The 25,063-nt window shown below is 39.5% G+C and overlaps 1 protein-coding gene and 1 pseudogene across 1 annotated transcript in view; one reads left to right on the forward strand and one right to left on the reverse strand.

Moving 5' to 3' along the window:
- CDNF (cerebral dopamine neurotrophic factor) overlaps positions 1-18,884 on the forward strand; it is a 46,572-nt gene extending 27,688 nt beyond the window's left edge. Inside the window, exons 2-4 of the mRNA XM_036281201.1 lie at positions 11,388-11,515; positions 12,578-12,719; positions 17,356-18,884. Coding sequence (XP_036137094.1) covers positions 11,388-11,515; positions 12,578-12,719; positions 17,356-17,534 — 449 coding nt within the window. The 3' untranslated portion in view covers positions 17,535-18,884. The remainder of the gene's footprint in view (positions 1-11,387; positions 11,516-12,577; positions 12,720-17,355) is intronic.
- Positions 13,255-13,809, reverse strand: LOC118643237 (annotated as a pseudogene).
- Positions 18,885-25,063: the final 6,179 nt, after the last annotated feature.

Consider the following 25,063-nt stretch of genomic DNA (forward strand, 5'->3'; position numbering starts at 1 on the left):
CCCCCTACTCCTCCTGCCCTGCCCTGTCCCCAGCTTTGATGTCTATGTCCATTGTTCATGGATACATGCATGTAAGTTCTGTGGTTTATCTCTCTCCCACCACCACCTTTTCTGGGGATTGTCAGTCTGTATCCCACTTCCACATCTCTGGGACTACCCCATTCCTCAGACTGTTATGTTCACTATATTCCACAAATAAGTGAGATCATATGATTCTTATATTTCTCTGTTTGGCTTCTTTTGCTTAGGATAATACTTTCCAGGTCCCTCCATGTTGTCTCAAAGGATAAGAGACCTTTCGTTCTTACAGCTGCATAGTACTCCATTGTGTATATGTACCACTGCTTTTTTATCCATTCGTCTACTGATGGACATTTGGGCTGTTTCCAGATCTCAGCTATTGTAAATAGTGCTGCTACAAACATGGGGGTACATATATTCTTTCTGATTGGTGTTTCAGGCTTCTATTTTTTTATTTATTTATATTTTTATTGATTAATTTTTGTTACAGATGTTTCTCCTTTTTCCCCCCACTGACTCACCCCTCCCCCTCACTCCCTGCGCCTTCCCCAGATTGTTGTACATGTCCACTGTTCATGCATACATGCGTATAAGTTCTGTGATTCATCCCTCCCCCACCTCCCCACTTTTTAGGGGATTGTCAGTCTGTACCCCGCTTCCGCATCTCTGGGACTACCCCATTCCTCAAACTGTTATGTTCATTATATTCCACAAATAAGTGAGATCATATGAAATTTGTCTTTCTCTGTTTGGCTTGTTTCACTTAGGATGATACTTTCAAGGTCCCTCCATGTAGACTCAAAGGATAAGAGATCTTTCTTTCTTACAGCTGCGTAGTACTCCATTGTGTATATGTACCACTGCTTTTTTATCCATTCGTCTACTGGTGGACACTTGGGCTGTTTCCAGATCTTAGCGATTGTAAATAGTGCTGCTACAAACATGGGGGTACATATATTCTTTCTGATTGGTGTTTTATGCTTCTTAGGGTATATTCCTAGAAGTGGGATCACTGGGTCAAATGGAAGTTCAATTTTTAATTTTTTGAGGTGACACCATATTGTTTTCCATAGTGGCTGCACCAGTCTGCATTCCCACCAGCAGTGTACTAGAGTCCCCTTTTCTCCACACCCTCGCCAACACTTGTGGTTTGATGATTTGTTGATGGCGACCATTCTGACAGGTGTGAGGTGATACCTCATTGTTGTTTTAATTTGCATCTCTCTGATGATTAGTGATGTTGAGCATTTCTTCATATGTCTCTTAGCCATTTGTATGTCCTGTTTGGAGAAGTGTCTATTCAGCTCCTCTGCCCATTTTTTAATTGGGTTATTTGTCATCCTTTTGTTGAATTGAATGAGCATTCTACATATATTGGAAATTAACCCCTTATTTGATATATCATTGGCAATGATGCTCTCCCATACAGTGGATTGCATTTACATTTTGATGATTGTATCTTTTGCTGTGCAGAAGGTTTTGATTCTGATGTATTCCCATGTGTTCATTTTTTCCTTTGTTTCTGTTGCCTTAGGTGATGTATCAGTGAAAATTCTGCTGAGTATGATGTCCGAAATTTTGATGCCTACATTTTCTTCTAGAATTTTTATGGATTCACGGGTCACATTTAAGTCTTTTATCCATTTTGAGTTTGTTTTTGTGTATGGTGTAAGTTGATGGTCTAGTTTCATTTTTTTTTTTTTTTTTTTGCATGTAGCTGTCCAATTTTCCCAACACGATTTATCTTTGTCAAATATTAATTGAGCATATTTCCTTGGGTCCATTTCTGGGTTCTCTGTTCTGTTCCACTGGTCTATATGCCTGTTCTTGTGCCAGTACCAGGCTGTTTTGATTACAGTGGCTTTGTAGTATAACCTGAAATCTGGTAATGTGATCCCTCCAACTTTTTTCTTCTTTTTCAAGATTGCTGTGGCTTATTTGAGGTCTTTTTTGTTTCTAGATGAACTTGTAAAGACTTTGTTCTAGTTCTATGAAGTTTGTCGTTGGTATTTTGATGGGAAGTTCATTGAATCTATAGATTACTTTGGGTAATATGGACATTTCAATGATGTTAATTCTTCCAATCCATGAACAAGGTATGTGCTTCCACTTTTTTATATCTTCCTCTATTTCTTTTTTCAATGATCTGTCGTTTTCTGTGAATAGGTCATTTATTTCTTTGGTTAAGTTTATTCCTAGGTGTCTTAATTTTTTTTGCCATGATGGTAAATAGGGTTGTTTTTTTAGTTTCTCTTTCTGTGATTTCATCATTGGTGTATAGGAATGTCATTGATTTCTTGACGTTAATTTTGTATCCTGCTACTTTGCCAAATTCATTTATTAAGTCTAGCAAATTTTTGATGGAGTCTTTGGGGTTTTCTATGTATAGTATCATGTCATCTGAGAATAATGACAGTTTTACTTCCTCCTTTCCAATTTTGATCCCTTTTATTTTTTCTTCCTGTCTCACTGCTGTGGCGAAGACTTCCAGTACTATGCTAAATAAGAGTGGCAAAAGTTGGCATCCTTGTCTTGTTCCTGTTCATAAGGGAAATGCTTTTAATTTCTGCCCATTGAGTATGATGTTGGCTGTAGGTCTTTCATGTATGGCCTTTATTATGTCAAGATATGATTTCTCTATTTCCAGATGGCTGAGCTTTTTTTTATTAGAAATGGGTGCTGGATTTTGTTGAATGCTTTTTCAGCATCTATTGATATGATCATATGATTTTTATCTTTCATTTTGTTTATGTGGTATATCACATTTATTGATTTGTGAATATTGTACTAGCCTTGCATCCCTGGGATGAATCCCACTTGGTCATGGTGAATAATTTTTTTGATGTATTGCTGGATTTTATTTGCTAGTATTTTGTTCAGGATTTTGGCATCTATGTTCATCAGGGATATTGGTCTATAGTTATTTTTCTTTGTAGTGTCTTTTTCTGGTTTTGGAATTAGAATTATGCTGGCCTCATAAAACAAGTTTGGAAATCTTTCTTCTTCTTGAATTTTTTGAAATAGTTTGAAGAAAATGGGTATTAGTTCCTCTTTGAATGTTCGGTAAAATTCCCCCATGAAGCCGTCTGGGCCTGGGCTTTTGTTTGCTGGGAGAGTCTTGATTACATCTTCAATTTTTTTTGTTGATATTGGTCTATCATTCCCCGTTCAGTTTTGGAAGACTATGTGTTTGTAGAAATTTGTCGATTTTGCTTAGATTGTCAAATTTGTTGCCGTATAATTGTTCATAATATCTGTTAAAAATCCTTTGTATTTTTGCAGTTCAGTTATTATTTCTCCTCTTTCATTTCTAATTTTGTGTATTTGGATTCTCTTTCTTGTTTTTTGGTGAGTCTAGCTAATGGTTCATCAATCTTGTTTATCTTTTCAAAGAACCAGCTCTTTGTTTCATTGATCCTTTGAATTGTTTTTTTTGGTCTCCATGTCATTTATTTCTGCTCTGATCTTTACTATTTCCTTCCTTCTACTTGCTCTGGGGTTTTCTTTCTAGTTCTTTAAGTTTTGAGGATAGATAGTCCATTAGAAAGTTTTCTTGCTTCTTGAGGTAGGCCTGCAGTGCTAGGAACTTTCCTCTCAGAACTGCTTTTGCTGCATCCCACAGGTTTTGTGTCGTTGTGTGTTCATTTTTATTGGTTTCCAGGACGTTTTTAATTTCTTCCTTGATCTCCTCGGTAACCCATTTGTTGTGTAATAACATGCTATTGAGCCTCCATGTGTTCAAATGTGTTTGCATGTTTTTGTTGCAATTGATTTCTAATTTCATGTCACTGTGATATGAGAAGATGCTTGATATTATTTCAATCTTTTTGAACTTGTAGAGACTTACTTTGTGTCCTAACATGTGGTCTATCTTTGAGAATGTCCCATGTGCACTTGAGAAGAATGTGAATTCTGTAGTTTTGGGGTGTAATTCTCTGTAGATATCTATTAAATCCATTTGGTCTAGTGCTTCATTTAGAGTCTCTGTTTCCTTGTTAATTTTTTGTCTAGAGGATCAATCCAGTGATGTCAGCGGGGTGTTGAAGTCCCGTGCTATGATTGTATTGCTGTCAATTTCTCCTTTGAAGTCCTCCAGAAGATTTTTAATGTAGTTTGGTGCTCCCATATTGGGTGCATATATGTTTATCAAGGTTATGTCTTACATTGGATAGAGCCTTTCAATATTATGTAGTGGCCTTCTTTGTCTCTAGTTATGGCCTTCATTTTGAAATCTACTGTATCAGATATGAGTATTGCTACCCCAACTTTTGTTTGCTTTCCGTTTACTTGGAAGATTTTTTTCAGTCCCTTCACTTTCAACCTATGTGAGTCTTTTGTTGTGGGGTGGGTTTTTTGTAAACAACATATATGTGAGTCATGCTTTCTTATCCAGTCAGCTACTCTGTGTCTTTTTATTGGAGCAGTCAAACCATTCACATTTAAGGTGAATATTGATATGTACTTATTTATTGCCATTTTTGTTTAGTGTGGTTCTAGTTTTCTTCCTATTTCTTCTACTAATTATAGCAGTCCTTTTTGCATATATTGCAGTGCTGGTTTGGTGTTAATATATTTTCTTAGCCTTTTTTTTTTGTCTGGAAAGCTCTTTATTTGACATTCTATTTTGAATGACAGCCTTGCTGGGTAGAGTAGTCTTAGATTCAGATCCTTGTTTTTCATGACCTTGATTACTTCATGCCACTCCCTTCTGGCCTGTAGTGTTTCTGTTCAGGCAGTTCCTTTTAAAGGACCTCAACATGGACTTCCTCAGACTCGCTCCCTCCAGAGTTCACCATGCAGGAGTTAGCTTGAAAGGCACCAGAGACATACAGGAAAGAACTGAGTTGTTTGCCATCAGGGTGACATATGGAGAGGCAGCATTCTCCTAGACATAAGTGTTAACACAGGCTGTTTTTTCCTTTGGTGAGCCCTTCCCCAACCTGGCTGGCAGAGGAGTGTCATATCTGGGACTCCAGCAACCTGACTCACACTGTTTGCCATACCCTGGTGATTCCCTGAGTCCTGCCCCACCCAACTTTCGGGCCTACTCAAACTGTTTCCAGTGACTTTACCATAGGAATGGCCCGTCTTGGCTCCTGCTTCAGATTTTCCTAACTTCTTTCAAAAAAGCAACATCTGGCCTCAGCGAGCCCCATACCTCTCACTAAGTGGCCTCAGGATGGGCACTAGAAGTAGCCAGCCTTGGTTCACAATTTTACTTTGCCTGGGCACCTCCAAGCCCAGCACAAGAAGCAGCCATCTGCAGATTGCTTTGTAGCTCATGCCTGGTAGCCCCAGGTAGAACACAGGCAGTGGCTGACCTTGCCCCAGAGCCAGCACATCCAGTGGACAGCTTCAGATCATGTCAAAGCACTACCACCCAACCACCTCCCCAAGTGACACATTCAAGGAATGGACTCAGTGGGTAGCAGAGCCCTGCTGAAGTAAATCTTGCTTTGTGTGGTGGGACCCTGCACAGCTGATCCTCCAAAGTAGTCAGAGGTCAGGGTTAGTGGGCACAGTCAATTTTTGAAGCTGATCAGCCTGAGTAAATCTCTCTCACTGTCGTGCCAATAGCCATTAAAACTCAATTACAAGGGTGTACAGTCTACACTAGGGGTTCACCTTGAGGGCCCATCTGGGGTGATCAGAGAGGCTGTGCCACTGGACCCTACAGGACACCTACTACAATAAGCTACCCTAGGAAGCCTAGGAGACATAGGAACTCTACCTAATACATAGAAACAAACACAAGAAGGCAGCCAAAATGAGGAGACAAACATGTCCCAAATGAAAGAACAGAACAAAACTTCAGGAAAAGAACTAAATGAAAGGGAGGTAAGCAATCTAACAGATGCAGAGTTCAAAACACTGGTCATAAGGATTCTCAATGAACTTAGTGAAGATCTCAAGAGCTTAAAAAAGGACCAGTCAGAAATGAAGAAAGCACTAACTGAAATAAAGAATAATTTACAGGGAATCAATAATAGAGTAAATGAAGCCAAGAAGCAAACCATCGATTTGGAATATAAGGAAGCAAAAAACACCCAATCGAACATCAAAAAGAAAAAAAGAATTTTAAAAAATGAGAATACTGTAAGGAGCCTCTGGGAAAACTTCAAGTATACCAACATTCACATCATGGTGGTGGCAGAAGGAGAAGAGAGAGAGCAAGAAATTGAAAACCTATTTGAAAAAATAATGATAGAAAACTTCCCTAACTTGGTGAAAAAAACATATGTACAAGTCCAGGAGGCACAGAGAGTAACAAGATGAACCCATTGGGGCCCACACCAAGACACATCATCATCAAAATGCCAAAGGTTTAAGACAAAGAGAGAATCTTAAAAGCAGTGAGAGAAAAGCAATTAGTTACCTATAAGGGAGTGCCTATAATACTGTCAGCTGATTTCTCAACAGAAACTTTGCAGGCCAGAAGGGAGTGGCAAGAAATATTCAAAGGGATGAAAAGCAAGGTTCTACAACCAAGATTACTCTATCCTGCAAAGCTATCATTTAGAATCAATGGAGATATAAAAAGCTTCCCAGATAAGAAAAAGCTAAAGGAGTTCATCACCATCAAACCAGTATTATATGAAATGTTGAAGGGTCCTCTTGAAGAAGAAGAAGAAGATAAAAAATGAAGAATAAAATGTCAATAAATACATATCAACAATTGAATCTACAAACAAAATGAACAAGCAGAATAGAAACAGACTCATAGTTACAGAGAACTTTTTGTTGATTGCCAGATGGGAGGGGGGTTGCAGGGATGGGCAAAAAGGTGAAGGGATTAAGAAGTACAAATTGGTTGATAGACTGAGGAACCTCAAATGGAAGTGGGTGGGGTCCAGGAAAAGACAAATGAAAGAACTTATATGCACATAAGCATAACCAAAGGACACAGACAATAGTAGGGGGAGGGTAGAAGAAGGGCCAGACTGGGGAGGAGGATGTCAATGAGGGAAATAAGGAGAGACATCTGCAATACATTCAAAATAAAGATAAGTTTAAAAAATAAAATTAAAATTAAATAAATCTAGAAATTGATTTAACTAAGGAGGTTAAAAACCTGTACTCAGAGAATTATTAAACACTGAAGAAAGGAATTGAAGATACAAATAAATGAAAGCAGATACTGTGCTCACAACAGAAGAATTAATGTTATTAAAATGTCCATACTACCTAAACAATCTATAGGTTCAACACAATTCCTATCAAAATATGAATGAAATATTTTACAAGACTAGAGAAAATAATCCAAAAATTTATATGGAACCACAAAAGACCCCAAATAGCCTCAGCAATCTTGAGAAAAAAGAACAAAGTTGGAGGAATCATACTTCCTAATATAAACTATACTATGAGGCCATAAGAGTCAACAGAGCATGACACTAGCATAGGAAACAAACATATAGATCAATGGAACAGAATAGAGAGCCCCAAAATAAATCCATGACTATATGATCAACTAATATTGACAAAGGATCAAGAACATACAGTGGAGTAAAGACAGTCTCTTCAAAAAATGGTGTTGGGAAAATTGGACAGATATGTGCAAATAAATGAAACTAGACCAACTTCTTACACTATATACTATAATAAAGTCAAAATATATTAATGACTTAAATGTAAGAATCGAAAGCATAAAACTCCTAAAAGAAACCACAGTCAGTAAAATCTCTGACTTTGGTTTTAGCAATATTCTTCTCAAATATCCTCAGGCACAAGAAACAAACAAAAAAATAAACAAATGAGACTACATCAAACTGAAAAGATTTTGTACAGCATAGGAAACTATCAACAAAAAGGAAAAAATCTACTGAATAGGAGAACACATTCACCAATTGTGTGTTCTGATAAGGGGTTAATATTAAAAAGTCATAAAAACTCATACAACTCCACACCAGATAAACAAACATTCCAATTAAAAAATGGGGCCCTGGCTGGTCTGGCTCAGAGTTTAGAGGTTTGGTCGCAGGTTTGATTCCCAATCATGGGCACGTACTTGGGTTGCAGGCTTGATCCCAGGCCTCGGTTGGGGTGCATACAGGAGGCAACCAATCAGTGTATCTCTCTCACATCAACATTTCTCTCTCTCTCTCCCTCCCTCTCTCATTTCCACTCTCTTAAAAAAAAAAAAAAAGATGGGCAGAAGACCTGAATGGACACTTCTCCAAACAGGACATACAGATAGCCAATAGACATTTGAAAAAGATGCTCAACATCACCAATCATCAGATAAATGCTAAATATCCCACAATGAGATATTACCTCACACCTGTCAGAAAGGCTATCATCAATAAATCAACAAACAACAAGTGTGGCGAGGATATGGAGAAAAGGGAACCCTCGTGCACGATTAGTGGGAATGCAGATTGGTACAGCCACTACAGAAAACAGTATGGAGGTTCTTCAAAAAATTAAAAATGGAATAGAAGATTTAACATCATTAAAATGTCCATACTACCCAAAGCAATCTATAGGTTCAATGCAATCCCCATCAAAATACCAATGACATATTTCACAGAACTAGAACAAATACTTCAAAAGTTCATACGGAACCCAGAAAGTCCCCAAATAACCACAGCAATCTTGAAAAAGAAGGACAAAGTAGGTGGGATCACAATACCAGATATCAGGCTATACTACAAAGCGACTGTAATCAAAACAGCCTGGTACTGGCACAAGAACAGGCATATAGACCAGTGGAACAGAACAGAGAACCCAGAAATGGACCCAAGGAAATATGCTCAATTAATATTTGACAAAGGTGGCAAGAGCATACAGTGGAGTAAAGACAGCCTCTTCAATAAATGGTGTGGGGAAAATTGGAAAGCTACATGCAAAAAAATGAAACTAGACCATCAACTTACACCATATACAAAAATAAACTCAAAATGCATAAAAGACTTAAATGTGACCTGTGAATCCATAAAAATTCTAGAAGAAAATGTATGCATCAAAATTTCGGACATCATACGCAGTAGAATTTTCACTGATACATCACCTAAGGCAACAGAAACAAAAGAGAAAATGAACACATGCGACTACATCAAACTCAAAAGCTTCTACACAGCAAAAAAAAAAAAAAAAACAACCATCAAAATGGAAAGGCAACCCACTGTATGGAAGAGCATCATTGCCAATGATACATCAGATAAGGAGTTAATTTCCAAAATATATAGAGTATTCATACAACTGAACAAAAGGAAGACAAAGAACCCAATTAAAAAATGGGCGGAGGAGCTGAATAGACACCTCTCCAAACAGGACATACAAATGGCCAAGAGACATATGAAGAAATGCTCAACATCACTAATCATCAGAGAGATGCAAATTAAAACAACAATGAGGTATCACCTCACACCTGTCAGAATGGCCGCCATCAACAAATCATCAAACAACAAGTGTTGGCGAGGGTGTGGAGAAAAGGGGACTCTAGTACACTGCTGGTGGGAATGCAGACTGGTGCAGCCACTATGGAAAACAATATGGTGTCACCTCAAAAAATTAAAAATTGAACTTCCATTCGACCCAGTGATCCCGCTTCTAGGAATATTCTTTAAGAAGCCTGAAACACCAATCAGAAAGAATATATGTACCCCCATGTTTGTAGCAGCACTATTTACAATCGCTAAGATCTGGAAACAGCCCAAGTGTCCACCAGTAGACGAATGGATAAAAAAGCAGTGGTACATATACACAATGGAGTACTACGCAGCTGTAAGAAAGAAAGATCTCTTATCCTTTGAGACGACATGGAGCGACCTGGAAAGTATTATCCTAAGTGACACAAGCCAAGCAGAAAAAGACAAATACCACGTGATCTCACTTATATACGAAATATAATGAACATAACAGTCAGAGGAATAGGGTAGACCCAGAAACATGGAAGTAGGGTACAGACTGACAACCCTCAGAAGAGGGGGAGGTGGGAGTGGGAAGATATAAACCACAGAACTTATATGCATGTATGCATAACCAATGGACAGGGACAACAAAGCCGGGGTAGGGGCGGGGAGGATGGGGAGGAGCGTGCCAATGGGGTAAAAAAGGAGAAACATCTGTAACAAAAATAATATTTAAAAAAATAAATTAAAATATAAATAAATAAAATAAAAATGGAACTGCCTTATGACCCAGCGATTCCACTTTTGAGTATATATCCAAAGAAACCCAAAACACTAATTTGAAAGAATATAAGCACCCCTATGCTCACTGCAGCATTATTTACAATAGCCAAGATATGGAAGCAAACCAAGTGCCCATCAATAGGTGAGTGGATAAAAAAGTGGTAGTACATATATACAATGGAATAATACTCAGCCTTAAAAATAGATGATGTCTTACAATTTACAAGAGCAAGTATGGACCTAGAGGGTATTATGCTAAGTGAAATAAGTCAGACAGAAAAAGATAAATATCATATGATTTCAGTTATATGTGGAATCTAAAGAGAAAATAAACAAACAAACAAAATAGAAACAAACTCATAGATATAGAGAACAGACTGACAGTTTCCAGAGGGGAGGAGATTTGGGAGTCTGGGTAAAAAAGGTGAAAAGATCAAGAAGTGAAAATTGCCTGGCTGGAGTGGCTCAGTGGTTGAGCAGCAACCCATGCACCAAGAGGTCACCAGTTTGATTTCCGTTCAGGGCACATACCCAGGTTGTGGGCCAAATCCCCAGTGCAGGGCATGCAGGAGGTGGCCAAATCGATGTTCTTTCTCATCGATGTTTCTATCTCTCTCTCCTTCTCCCTTTCTCTCTAAAATCAATAAAGAAAAAAAATTTTAAAAAAAGAAGTGCAAATTGGTAGTTAAAAAATAGTCACGGGGACGTAAAATACAGCATCAGATACATAGTCAATAATATTGTATGTATGGTTTCAGGTAGGTACTTTAAATATAAGGGGAACCACTTTGTAAAGAATATGATTATCTAACCACTATGCTGTACAACTGGAACTAATACAAAGTAATATTGAATGTAAAAACAAACAAACAAACAAACAAAAAACCCAAAGAAAACAAAAACCCACCAAAAAATTAAGATGTCCCAACATCATGTCCTATAGAAAGCTGTATTTTATTTTGGGGTTGCCAAATTTTGTAGGAATATTATCATTTCAGGTGAAACTTGGTTCCAAAGATAGATTGATTGATTCTATAAACTCCTATTATTCAAAACCCAGTCCTAAACAAATAGCCACAGACCCAAAATCATTCTTCCTAATATTTTTATTCATTTTTACAATGCACTGAATCATACTTACATTTTTATTTGGTGAGTAGAATATATACAGAGATAGGTGTGGTAGTGGTTATCTTGTACATAAATACATAATTTCTTTGTTCCTTCTAGTATGTGAAGAATTCTTGAACCGATTCTACAATTCCTTGATAGCCAGAGGAATTAACTTTTCGCTGGACACCATAGAAAAAGAATTGATCAGCTTTTGCTTGGGTGTCAAAGGAAAAGAAAACCGCCTGGTATGGTAAATTTTCACCTTTTATTTTTCCCTTGTGCTTGAGGGAAACTGCTAATACTTTCATTTCTTGTCTTGGACTTAATGCTCTCCTGCTTAGATGCTGGCCTCAGGCATGTTCACTGTAGAGAGCAAGCAGAAACTGATCATTCAGTGAAATGCAATCACATGAATTTTCATCTAGAATACATCTGGTTTCATTTTGCTTTTGGAATAAACCGCACAAAACCAAGACCATATTTTCTTTAAAAAAATTATACAATTGAATGTCTAATTGAGAATTTACTGTCTTGAGTTAAGAATGGGTAGACTTTCTATTTCTTAACAAGACAATTAGTTAAACCTTTCAAAATATTTCATATCATTATTTATAGGTAACCAATGAAGTTTTTATATTTTTTTGTAATGGTGTTTACATAGTGTTTCCTGGATATGCACAAATGACTTTTTCAATACACTGGTTTACATCACTAAAAACAATCTTAGGCCGATTTCTTTTGCCTGAAACTGTCATGTTTCATTTTCCAGTTAAATTTGCCTTGTTGACAGCTCACCTCTGGCACATGTAAACCTCTCAGCATGTATGTGTACCACTAAGTTTTATATGTTTAAATGTAAAATACTTAAGTTGGGTAGCTTGAAAGGCAGTATAACATAAAAAAAAAGACATGCACTGTAGAGCCAAAATGCTGGCCTTCAAAAAATTTAATTTCTTCTACTTGTTAGCTGAATGACCTTCAGTTGGCTTGGGTATCAAATGGGGGTAATAATAGTACTTACTTCACAGGGTTGTTGTGAGACATAAGTCAGTGCCTGTAAAGCCCTGAGAGCAGCGCCTGGCATACGGAATGCACTCAACAAGCCTTGGAGCATCATGGGAACGTCCGGCACTTATAATTAGGATGCTCATGGGAATGCAGTCATTTGTTTTCCAGTGTCTCAGCAGGGCTTAAAATATCATAGGTGGGCCATGAAAACTAGGTTAACCTCTTTCTCACTTCTCAAAACCATATAATTTGCTTTTCTCAGTGTCTGGGCCACTAAAAATCTCTTCCTTCTCTTTCAGTGCTATTATCTAGGGGCAACAAAAGATGCAGCCACGAAGATCCTGAGTGAGGTCACTCGCCCCATGAGCGTGCACATGCCTGCAGTGAAGATTTGTGAGAAGCTCAGGAAGATGGACAGCCAAATCTGTGAGCTGAAATATGGTATCATGGAGTCAAGTCTTTTTTTCCTAGAATGTCTGAAGTACTGCCAATTCTCGAAACAGGCTGTGTTTCTTCTTTTTTTTTTTTCAAAGGATGGTTCATTTATTTTATTTTCAAAAGCAGTAGGCAAAATATTTATTTATGAAGTCTGATTATAAAGCATTGTTTTAATAATTCTATTCCTTAAGCATATGATAAAACCACAATATAGCTAGAAAGACAAAATGTTCTATTTTAAAACATTGGAAAAACATTAAACGACAAATGTCCATTATGTAACCAAGAAGGTTAAATATTTGGAGACTATAAATCTTCTAAAATGTGACAGGCACTTCCAGAGAGCTAAATATTGCAAATTATCCTACCATAGTTCTTCTCTAATACCAACAATATTTGATATGATGAAAAATACTAAGAAGACCCAACTAATTATTCAATTAAAGTCACCATGTCAGGGTTCAACTTAAATACACAAGTGAAAGTTTTGTCCAAGATGTTTCTTACACATGAAGCTTCCAGTTGGATTTCAGAAATTTTAACAAAAGTATCTTCCTTTTTTGCCTGTGAATGTTTGAGTACTGCTGTGTTGTTGGCTTATATCCGCTACAGATACTGGTTCTAGGCCAGCCCAAGGGTCTTCAAGCATTGAAGGTTTGAAATAACTTTCCAACTCATTGGACATTCGTTTTTCTGTACTATGCCCCGATCCAAAAGGTGTAGATGTCTTTGGAGAACCCTGGGGATGGGTCTGGTGCTGTCCTGGGGAGTAGACGAACTGCTGCTGCTGGGACTCCGCCAGGACCTGGAGTAGGAGCCAGGGTAGCTGCCAGGAACGGAGACCCGAAACGACCCCGGGGGAAGCTGCCGCTGTGTCGCAGAGAGTGGCTGCTCCCGTAGGGCCTACACCAGGGCCCATACGACGACGTGTGGTGAGGACTCCCGTACCTGTCCCTCGAGGGCGGCCGGGGTCCACCTCTGCCCGGGTACCCCAGAAGCTGTTCCCAGTACTCCAAACTCATACACTCGGGCAGGGGCAAGGAGGACTCGGGGGTCGAAAATTCCGTCGATGCATATCTGGAGAAGACCTCACTCCTGCTTTCCGGAACTACCCCAAACCGACCCATGGCGGAGAACTGGTGGTCTTATCCAGGCTGTGTTTCTTAAAAGTCAGTGTTAGGAAAGAAATTCTCCATTTGTCATTAGATTCTTGGGCAGATGAGTAGTGCTGAGTGCCACCTGAGCTTTTTGTCTGGTAAGAGAAATTATTACTGGCACAATCAACTTTAGGTTTCAACCCAAATAGGAAAGTTTAAATTCTTAAATCACCAAAGCAGCCCTGGCCGGGTTGGCTTAGCGGTTAGAGCTTTGGCCTGCGGACCAGGGAGTCCTGGGTTTGATTCCGGCCAAGGGCACTACCTTGGTTGCGGTTGGTCCCCGACCCTAATGGGGCTATATGAGTGGCCTAATCGATGTGTCTCTCTCACATCGATGTTTCTATGCCCCCCACCACTTCCACTCTGTCTGAAAATAAATGCAAAAATATCCTCGAGTGAGGATTAAAAAAAAAAGTCACCAAAGCAGTGTTGACTGTGTATGTCAAAGAAACGTTCAAATTATCAAGGGAACAATTACTCTCAGTGATTCAGCTCTTGGTTACCTACTAAGAAAAGCTGCATCTATTCAGTGATTCAAAGGTGATATAAAGACTTTGAAGTTTTAAATGTGTCTGTATCTTTTCCCCTAGATTTGTCTATTATTCTGCCAGCTTTAAATTTTAGGAAATAGGTTATTCACATCAAATCAGGTTTTGCCTGATGAAATAGCCTTATTGAGGGTGCCTAAAATAAACAGCGAGGAAAGAAAGATGTCCTATTTAAATCATCCTTGGCTTACACATTTCACATAGATACATTTATTCTTATACTGAGGATTTCTATCTGGGCCAGCCTTTTTGGGTAGATTGAGTAAGTATGATAAAGGCTGGGGGGATTCCTCCCTTAGCCTACCCTTAATACCTGAAATTCCACCAGTAGAGACCCATTTCTTTTGCTCAAGTTATTGTTTTATGTTACAGTGTAGTATTGTGAACTACCTATTAGCACCCAGCTCTGAATTATTTTAGTCTTATTTTCTAACACAGCTGTCTAATAATATGCCTATGGATCATAGCTACACAACTGGCTTTAAATAGATTTAAGGTTGGAAAATACCAAAACAACATGTTTCTCAATTTGGCAAGGGCAGGCCCTAACTTCCAGGGTAGTGATTATGGGGCAGGCATCCCTTTTTATTGGCTTCCAAGTGATGAAGTAGAGGCAGGAATCACTGAGTTCACATAAATAATATTCTTGAAAGGGACAAACCTGTGCTGGATTCTTTAATTCAAAAAACTTATTTTGAATATCTTCTATTATGTGTAAGAGATCTTACTGGGTTCCAGAATAATAGAAAAATTAATCAAGTATTACTAAGAAACAAATACTTACTAGTATTTGGGCAATGCTGGCCACTAGAGGCCCTTGGGGAGCCATGAACTAGTTTTAATTTTGGTATCAACCTTTTCCTTGTAGTTTTGGGGTGTCACAGAGGTTTCTCCTTTTTAAAATCAGTATCAGACTACAAGTTCTTCAGAAAAGCTCAAAGAAACTACTGACACTTTTAAGAAAGTATATTTCTCCTTCAACCAATTATCTGGAATAGACCACTAGTCCTAATGTTTTATTCTCGCTTATTGTTGGCAAGAATGTTGAAATCGAATAGGGACCTTTGAGTTGTGGGATAGTAATAATTTGGGGGGGGGGGGATAAATGCTTCTATTTTAAAGGTATTCTGTCAAGTCATCCATGAAATTAACAAGGAAGGTGTAGAGTTAGATTATGTTTTCAATTAGGAAGGTGTCATTTGGTTTTTCACCGGAAAGAATATTTTTGCTTGTTCCATATCTTAAAAGGAGGGGGATCACTATAAAAATTTAAAGGTAGCTGACCCTTTCATCTGGAGCTGACCCTCCAAATAAATAAGGCTTTAGAATCCAACATTTATTATTTTTTCTAGATTTATTGAGATATAATTGACTTAAAACATTGTATAAATTTAAGGAAAATTACTCCTTTCTCATAGGGAAATTATAATCATAAGTATATTATAGATGAGCTTAATTTATTTTTCTGTTTTGGGGCTTGATGATAGAAAAATAGTTGAGTTCTTAACATTCTCTGCAGATAATCTGTAAGCAGGGAAACAGTAATCTTGCTAAAGGAGTCAGATGTTGGTGACAAATATTATTGGTAAGAATGTTACAAGCCAGATTGGCTGGCACTGAAGCACCAGCAATAGAGAAGTGGGTCTCCCGCAAAGGACTGCAAGTGAATGCTGTGATAAATTAGTAATCCCAGCAGGGATGGGAGATCAGGTGAGGTTACCCAGAGATCCAACACAAATACAGATCAATAAGCCCTGGCCGGTTTGGCTCAGCGGTTAGAGCGTCCGCCTACGGTCCGGAGAGACCGGGGTTCGGTTCCCGCTAAGGGCACGTACCTCGGTTGCAGTTTGTCCCCGGCCCTGGTTGGTCGTGCGGGTGGCAGCCACTCGATGTGTCCCTTTCACATCGATGTTTCCCTCTCTCTCTCTTTCTCTCTCTCCCTCCCACTCTATCTGTACAAAAAATGAAAAAATGTCCTCGGTTGAGGATAAAAAGAAAAAAAAAAATGCTCCTAATTATATTCACGTGTTTGGGTTGCTTTACATTTTTATGTAAAGACTTGATAGTGCTTTGTATTATGTATGCTTAGCTGTTTTACTGAAGACATATCTTTGTATGAAAAGTGAGCCATAACTTTCTAGTTCATTATGATCTATGGATTTCAGCTGGCCACACATAGGCGGCCCAAGGCATCCCTTTTCCCCGATTGCCTTCTTCTACCTTAGGAGCAGCAATTAGAATGTGGCGCTGTTCATTTTAGGAATGCGGATCTTGAGAAGGCATGGAGTGGTAGCAGATACTGCAGAGCTACAGTTTTTATTTGTTTGTTTGTTCTCGTTAATCCTCACTCAGGGATATTTTTCCATTGATTTTTTTTTTTTTTTTATCCTCACCTGAGGACATTTTTCCATTTTTGTTGTTGTTGTTGTTCAGATAGAGTGGGAAGGAGGGAGGGAGGGGGTGGGGAGGAGAGAGAGAGAGAGAGAGAGAGGGAGAGAGAGAGAGAGAGAGAGAAACATCGGCGTGAAAGGGACACATCGAGTGGCTGCCACCCACACGACCAACCAGGGCTGGGGACAAACTGCAACCGAGGTATGCACCCTTAGTGGGAACCGAACCCGGGTCTCTCTGGACCGCAGGCCGATGCTCTAACCGCTGAGCCAAACTGGGCCAAACTGGCCAGGGCAAGCTATACAGTCTTGAGGCTCCGAGTATAATTCCATGGAGAGAAAGCCTGATAGAACACAAGTTATGCCAATAGCTTAGTGTATATACACTTTCCTTAGGTGTGTCTTGGTTTCCATAGAAATTAGAACTGTTCTCCACTTTGGATCACAGGGGAGTCAGCACCAAGATAAGTAACACCATTTGCCTTTCTAAGTATTTCAGAGTTACTGGTTTTTAAAAAATATGATTTTCCTTTTTGTCATTTAGAAAAGAAGTTAGACTTAGTGTCAACGGACCTGTGGAAGATGAGAGTGGCAGAGCTGAAACAGATACTGGACCGCTGGGGAGAGGAGTGCAGGGCCTGTGCGGAAAAAGCCGACTACGTGAATCTGATCAAAGAGCTGGCACCCAAGTATGCAGCGGCGCACCCCAGAACTGAACTCTGACCCCTGGACGATGCTGCTCCACTGCCTGTAATTAGAGACAAGGGATATGGATGTGTTGGTTAAGAATAACTGGGAATTGCACTGTGCGTGGTCTCCTATATTTTGTTTTGATATTACACCTCAGAATTGGTTGCTTGGGTCTGCAAGTCAAACTGTTAATATTAGTGGTATCTTACATTTTCAGTGTACCAAAACCTAGAAGTGCCTTTCTCATAATCTTCTTGTAAGGACTGTGTAAATGATCATTGGCTACCTCCTAAAATGGGGAAAGTGAACTGCTGGAAAACTGAAGGAGTAAATTGATTCTAAGAAGGAAGAAGAGTGCTCACTGGCCCTCTCTGTGCAGGTGATATCTAACTAAAGAGATCGGATTAGGACAAAAGGAACAACATTTAGCTTATTAACTCCCCACTTCAACCCACGATAATAACCCGGCATAATAAAAAATTTTTTTTAAAGTAAACTGTATTTTCAACTGCAAATCTCTCCACTTTCTAGCTCTCTCTGGTATCAGAAATGGGAGGGCAGGAGGCACTACTTGAAATGAGTGCCTCCCGTAAGAAGAAAACCTATTTAAAACTGACTTAAAGGAAATAGATCAAGAAACCACTCAAGTATAGCCAATGTTTTAGCAAATTGTATTAACATTACACTGTTAGGTGAGCAAAGCTCAAGGCCTTTTGCAGCCTTTCTGTCACACAGTAGACCAGCTTTGGACAGAGGACTGAAACATAATAAGGGCACATGCAGGCAACATGGACCTTTGTGGTTCTCAGTGCTATTTAATCAGCTTTAAATTGTAAAATCATTTTTGGTTCCATTTTCTGGCCCCATAAGAATAATATCCCACCACAGATGCGGCTGTGTGTGTGTGACAGGTGGAGGTGGGGTTGCAAAGCAGTGTGAAGGAACTTCCTGGGGTGAGGAGACCTCCTATATATTGATGGTAGTCACATGGGTGTATGTTATTGTTAAACTCATCTGGTAGTAAAGTGAAGAGCTGGGCATTTTATTGTGTGTAAATTATTTCTAAAACACTGCTATAGAAAAACTATTTGAAAATTAACTAAAATTAATTTATTCAAAACTTCTTGTGCATTTAAAGAATTGCAGTTACTGACTGGGAGTCCTTTTGGGGAGTGGAGGAAAAATTTTGCTCACTGAAATGATACACTGGAAGTATTATTTTCACTTTAAAAGCTGCACAGGTAAACAAAATTTCAGTTGAGCAGCTGGGATATAACCAAACTTGTCAGAGAATTAGTGGTTAGTAACCTAAAAATGAGAATAAAAAAGCTTTGGTGTAATAAATGGTCAAAAGGGTTGTTTTTGGATTTTGACAGTTTTATCATTATGTATAAAGTACCCTACTTAATTATGAATTATATGTTTAAAATGCCCAAATTTAGTTTGTTGTTGTTTTTACTTTTTATAAACTTATGTTTGGTTTTTCTTTAGTGCATTTTGAACCTATTGAGAAAATTATTATTTGAAAAAGTATGTTTGATGTCTGATCTCAAAATCAGGTCATGTTTCTTCGTGTCTTTTTATTCAGGATATAAATTTAGGTAATAAGAACATTGCCCAGCAGGCCATTCAAATCCATGCTTTTTAGTCTGGTTTTTCAAAGGGCATTTACTTTAAGTCAGTGCTACTCGAACTTCTCACACTGTGCATACAAATCACCCAGGGATCTTGTTAAAATGTAGATTTGGAATCAGTAGGTCTGGGAGGGGCCTGAGCCTCTGTATTACTAACAAGCCCCAAGTGATGCCCAGGTTGCACTTCCAGGGACCCCACTTTGAGTAGCAAGGGCCTGAGTCATGGATCCTGTGATTGATTTATTTTTTCCTTCTGCTAGACTCAATCAATCGGTTTTTGACAGAGCTGAATATAACCATAACAACAAAAAGTAAACAACAGTAAAATCATAAGCGGTAATTCTTTCATGTGAAAGAAGTCCAGAGGCAGCCAGTGCGGACTAAATATGGCCGTTCCATAAAGAAGGGGGGCTCAGCTCTTATCTTTTTGCTTCATATCCTAGTAGTGAGTTCTATTTTTAACCCATGGTCCAGTTGGCTGCTGGAACTCTTTGTTTCAGAAGGAAGAAGCCATGAAAAGACTGAACCAGCCTCTGGAGGGCAGCCTTCCCCATCCCCACCCCCCTGCTCTCCCCAAAGTTCCGCATCCCTCTGAACACTCTGCCTGTATGTCCCTGACCAGAACCCAATCATGTGCCAAACTTAGCACAAGGGAGTTTGGGGAAAAACATCCTTTGGTTGAGTCCACTGCTGCCCAAATAAAATCAGAATTTTTCTGATGAGGAAAAAGGGAGAAATAATCTTTGGCCATAGCTACCTTTGTCACACAGCATACATTTTTCCTTCCCATGAATCTTAATTATAATTCCTAGTTATACACCCTAAATAGCTCTTTCCCTTCTCTGCTATTTGCTTCTTTCATAAATATAGGCACTGATATCTCTTCTTCTCCTCCTCTTCCTCTTCCTCCTCCTCTTTCTTCTTTGTCAAGAAGAAGCTACTGTTTTTCTATTTTATTTTCATTTTTAATCTTTCTCTCTCATGCATTTTTGGTCTGTATTTACCCCAAATCCACAAGTACACAAGATTTAGAAGTCAGACATTCTGACAAGTGACAGAACTCTGGGCTAAAACCTTCCATTTAAACAGCAGTGGTCTGGGGCAGGCATTCTTCCTGACCTACTCTAGATTTCTCACATTCCAAGTGATGACCTTTCACTTTGCTTCCTAGATATACATAGGAGACTAGATACCTGGGAGACTGGATTTAGATACAACATTTGGAGCACAGTTTAAAGTTGTAGTTCTTTATTTGAGTATGGGTATCTGTAATCCACATTCCACTCAAGAGTGTTAAATTTAGAACAAACTAGCTTGGCGTATAGGACAAAATATTTGACTATCAGATCTTTAAAAATCAGCGGAGCATTTTGTGATCCAGAGGCCCTACCTGTGGCCCTACCAGCTCTTGATAAGTGTCTTTTCTTTGGTTGTTTTGTTGTTGTTAATCTTCGCCCTTTTCCATTGATTTTTAGAGAAAGTGGGAGGGAGGGAGGGAGAGAGTGTGAGAAACATCTCTTTCATAGATTGGTTGCCTTGCACAACCCGACCAGGGCCAGGATCAAACCTGCAACCCAGGTACGGGTAAGGGAACCGAACCCTGAGTCTTCAGCTCACAGGCCCACGCTCTGCTCTAACTGCTGAGCCAAACCAGCCATATGTGTCTTTTCTAAGCAAATGTCCGAGTTTATCCACCAACTCTCATTCAGAAGAAGTGATTGTCAGGTGCCCATTCTTTTACATTGTGTTTGAAATAAAATAATTCCACCAAAAGAGAAATAGAAAAGAAAATGAGTAGTATGTATTACTATGTTTTCTGTTTTAGGTATGCTTTTCACTGACAAAAATTTTGAGAATTGGGGGGTTGTATAGGCACCTCTGATGCTGAATTTCTAAAGCTCTCCAGGATTTAAACAAAAATTTTAATGTGTGAGACAGACAAATTAAAATTTTAAATGTAGTAGCTGCTGGAGGTGAGGTTGTTAGCTGTCAGGGAAGTGGATCAGTTTTAAGACAGTTATCTTGTAAATTGCCTTAGGGGGTTTCCTTCGAGGCTGTCCTAGGTGCTCTCCAGGTACCGAATTCTGCCAGCTGCTGCCAGAGGTGCTGCTTTGTTGGTGTGTAAACCTCAGCCTGCGCAGTTCGACCCTGAAAGTAAACAGACCTGGTCAGGGAAGCTGTGCATTTTCTGTGAACGTATACCTGCTTATTAAGATCCCGTGGATTAGTTGAATTGTACTGTATAAGAGATGGATTAACCAGCATTTAGCACATAAGAAAAAAGAAAAAGAACACATAAGGACATGGAACAGAGGTCCACAATCCATTCCACAATACTTGGAATTAAGTATTCTTGGAATTCATTTTTTCCTCCCCAGATTCTGATAAAATACTATGATGCATATACTAAATATGGCATAGTCCCCTAGGAGCTTGGGGTAGCTCCTTGTCACACTCTCCCATAAATCCAGATCAGGTTTTGTCACCAGAAGAAGTTAGGTCAGGTTTTGCTTGCCAAAGAATTACAAAAAAAGGAACTTTTTATTTTCAGATCATTTTGGATTTCTGAAATCTTTCATGAGAGATTGTGGCACTCTAATTCTGTGATGACTCCAATTTGGGTATTATCAATAATTAATTAAGACTTAGGGCCCTGGCTGGTTTGGCTCAGCAGTTAGAGCATCGGCCTGCAGTTCAGAGAGGCCTGGGTTCGGTTCCTGCTAAGGGCATGTACCTCAGTTGCAGTTTGTCCCCGTGCGGGTGGCAACCACTTGATGTGTCCCTTTCACATTGATGTTTCTCTCTCTCTCTCCCTCCCTACTCTATCTGAACAACAACAACAACAACAAAATGGAAAAATGTCCTCGGGTGAGGATAAAAAAAAAAAAAAGACTTAGGGCCTTCTTTGATAGAACCTCTACTTCCCAGGGACTAGTCTCCCACAGACAGAACTTCTTTCTCCTAGAAAAGAGTTGAAGAGGAGTTGGGCAGGGTACGGGGGAGAGGTCAGAAAATTAGGACTCTAGGTGCCTCGCTTCCTTCCTTCTTTGGCCACATACCTTCCCGGAGCATAGTGCAGGGTGAACAGTGAATACCCACCGAGGAACATGCTCACCATGTTGTCTTCCTTTCAAACAGGCGGGTCAGCTGTGGTTTCTCCTCTTCAGGTCATGATAACCAAGCAGCAGAAAGGAGTAGCTGCTCCTCCTTTCTGCAACCACCACTCTGGAGACTTTTCTCTCATCGGACCGAAAGTCTGCTCAGCCCTTGCAACCAATTGTTTGATATTCACTGTAGCTGCAATGCTTACAGGAGCTGCAGAAGACGTTGTTTACCAGGCTCTTGCCTTTTTTCCTTTTGAATTTTTAAATACCTATTTTGGAAAGAACAGATCAAATGTTGGCGCCTTAGTGACGGAGCAGCTATAAACACGTTCTGAGGGATCTCAGTCTGTGCAATTTTTAGTAGGCAGTGAACCTGCTCTCCTGATAGATACTGTTCAGGAACGTGTGTCTTACCCAGGAATTGAGGCATTCTCATTTCTGGGCCTTCCAATGCCAGCCAGATATTTACTTCTCACATATCTCTGTTCATCCTCAGTCTGAAATTAATACATTCCTTATTTCTTTCAGAAAGGAGTCTGGAGTTTTCTCCTTTCCAGATTATATTCATATGTATACATTTTCGCCTCCCCAGGAAGTGCGGTGTCACAGCACCTTGACCTTAGGCTGTACGTGCTTACAAGCCTGGTTCAGACCCATTTGCAAATGACCTTTGCAGTCTCCTTTGCTTTCTCTAATACAGTTTATTGGTAGTTGGCAAAAGTTTCATTTTATTGGGAAATCTTATAAGAGCATCTTGAGTATACAAAGATAAAAGTAGAAATGATAAGATGGAAAGAGCGCTGAATTTGAGTTTGAATCCTAGGTTTGCCTATGGCTAATTATGCTATCTGAGAAGAGATACTCAACTTTTTCTGACCCTCAGTTTTTCATCTTAATGTCTATGTAATTGAGTTATTGTGAGGATGAATGGAAAAATATATAAATAAAATATGTAATAGAGTGTCTAGCTCAGGGTAGATACTTCAATAGATATTAGTTGAATCTGAGTAGCACTTTTAAAGATTTCATTTATTGCCCTGGCTGGTTTAGCTCAGCGGTTAGAGCAGCGGTTCTCAACCTGTGGGTCACGACCCCTTTGGGGGTCGAATGACCTTTTCACAGGGGTTGCCTAAGATCATCGGAAAACACGTATTTCCGATGGCAATTCATAACAGTAGCAACATTACAGTTATGAAGTAATAAAAATGGTTGGGGGGTCATCACAACAAGAGGAACTGTGTTAAAGGGTCGCGGCACTAGGAAGGTTGAGAACTACTGGGTTAGAGCATCAGTGAACCAAAGAGTTGCGGGTTCGATTGTGAACAAGGGCACGTACCTCAGTTGCGGTTCATCCCCGGCCCTGGTCGGGTTGTAACCAGTCGATGTGTCTCTCTCACATCGATGTTTCTCTTGCTCCCTCCCTCCCTCCCACTCTATCTGAAGATAAATAGAAAAATATCCTCAGTTGAGGGTTTAAAGAATAAATAAATAAAGATTTCATTTATTGCCACAGCTTTCTGCATAAAGCACGGTGAGTACTGGCCCATTTTATAGATGAGGAAGCGAGGCAGATACAATACTGAGTGAATTGCCCACCAAGGGGCAAATGAATTCAGGTCACCTGACTTCTGGATTGGATGTAATTTTTAGGCTGAGAAATTCAGGGGTGAGAGAGATTGATGATTTGGAAACAAGGACTTTAAAGTGATCTTTGGGAACCCAATTAAAAAATGGGCAGAGGAACTAAACAGACACCTCTCCAAACAGAACATACAAATGGCTGAGACATATGAAGAAATGCTCAACATCATTAATCATCAGAGAGATGCAAATTAAAACAACAATGAGGTATCACCTCACACCTGTCAGAATGGCCGCCATCAACAAATCATTAAACAACGAGTGTTGGTGAGGGTGTGGAGAAAAGGGAACTGCTCGTGGGAATGCAGACTGATGCAGCCACTATGGAAAACAATGTGGTGTTACCTCAAAAAATTAAAAATTGAACTTCCATTTGACCCAGTGATCCCACTTCTAGGAATATACCCTAAGAAGCCTGAAACTCCAATCAGAAAGAATATATGTACCCCCATGTTCGTAGCAGCACTATTTACAATAGCTAAGATCTATTATTGGGAAACAGCCCAAGTGTCCATCAGTAGATGAATGGATAAAAAAGCAGTGGTACATATACACAATGGAGTACTATGCAGCTGTAAGAAAGAAAGATCTCTAGCCCTGGCCTGTTTGGCTCAGTGGTTAGAGCGTCAGCCTGTGGTCCAGAGAGACCCAGGTTCGGTTCCCGCTAAGGGCATGTACCTCAGTTGCGGTTTGTCCCTGGCCCTGGTTGGGTTGTGCGGTGGCAGCCACTCGATGTGTCCCTTTCACATCCATGTTTCTCTCTCCCTCTCTCTCCCTCCTACTCTATCTGAACAAAAAAAAAAGGAAAAATATCGAGGATAAAAAAAAAAGAAAGATCTCTTATCCTTTGAAACAACATGGAGCAACCTGGAAAGTATTATCCTAAGCAAAACAAGCCAAACAGAGAAAGACAAGTATCATATGATCTTACTTATTTGTGGAATATAGTGAACATAACAGTCTGAGGAATGGGGTAGTTCCAGAGACATGGAAGTGGGGTACAGACTGACAATCCCCAGAAGAGGGGGTGGGGAGGCAGAGATAAACCACAGAACTTACATGCATGTATGCATGAACAGTGGACATGGACAACAAAGCTGGGAACATGGCGGGGAAGGAGGGGCAAGGGGGAATCAGTGGGGGAAAAAGGAGAAACATCTGTAACAAAAATAAATTTATTAAT

Source organism: Molossus molossus, unplaced genomic scaffold (assembly GCF_014108415.1).
Source record: "Molossus molossus isolate mMolMol1 unplaced genomic scaffold, mMolMol1.p scaffold_m16_p_32, whole genome shotgun sequence".
Classification (NCBI taxonomy): Eukaryota; Metazoa; Chordata; class Mammalia; order Chiroptera; family Molossidae; genus Molossus; species Molossus molossus.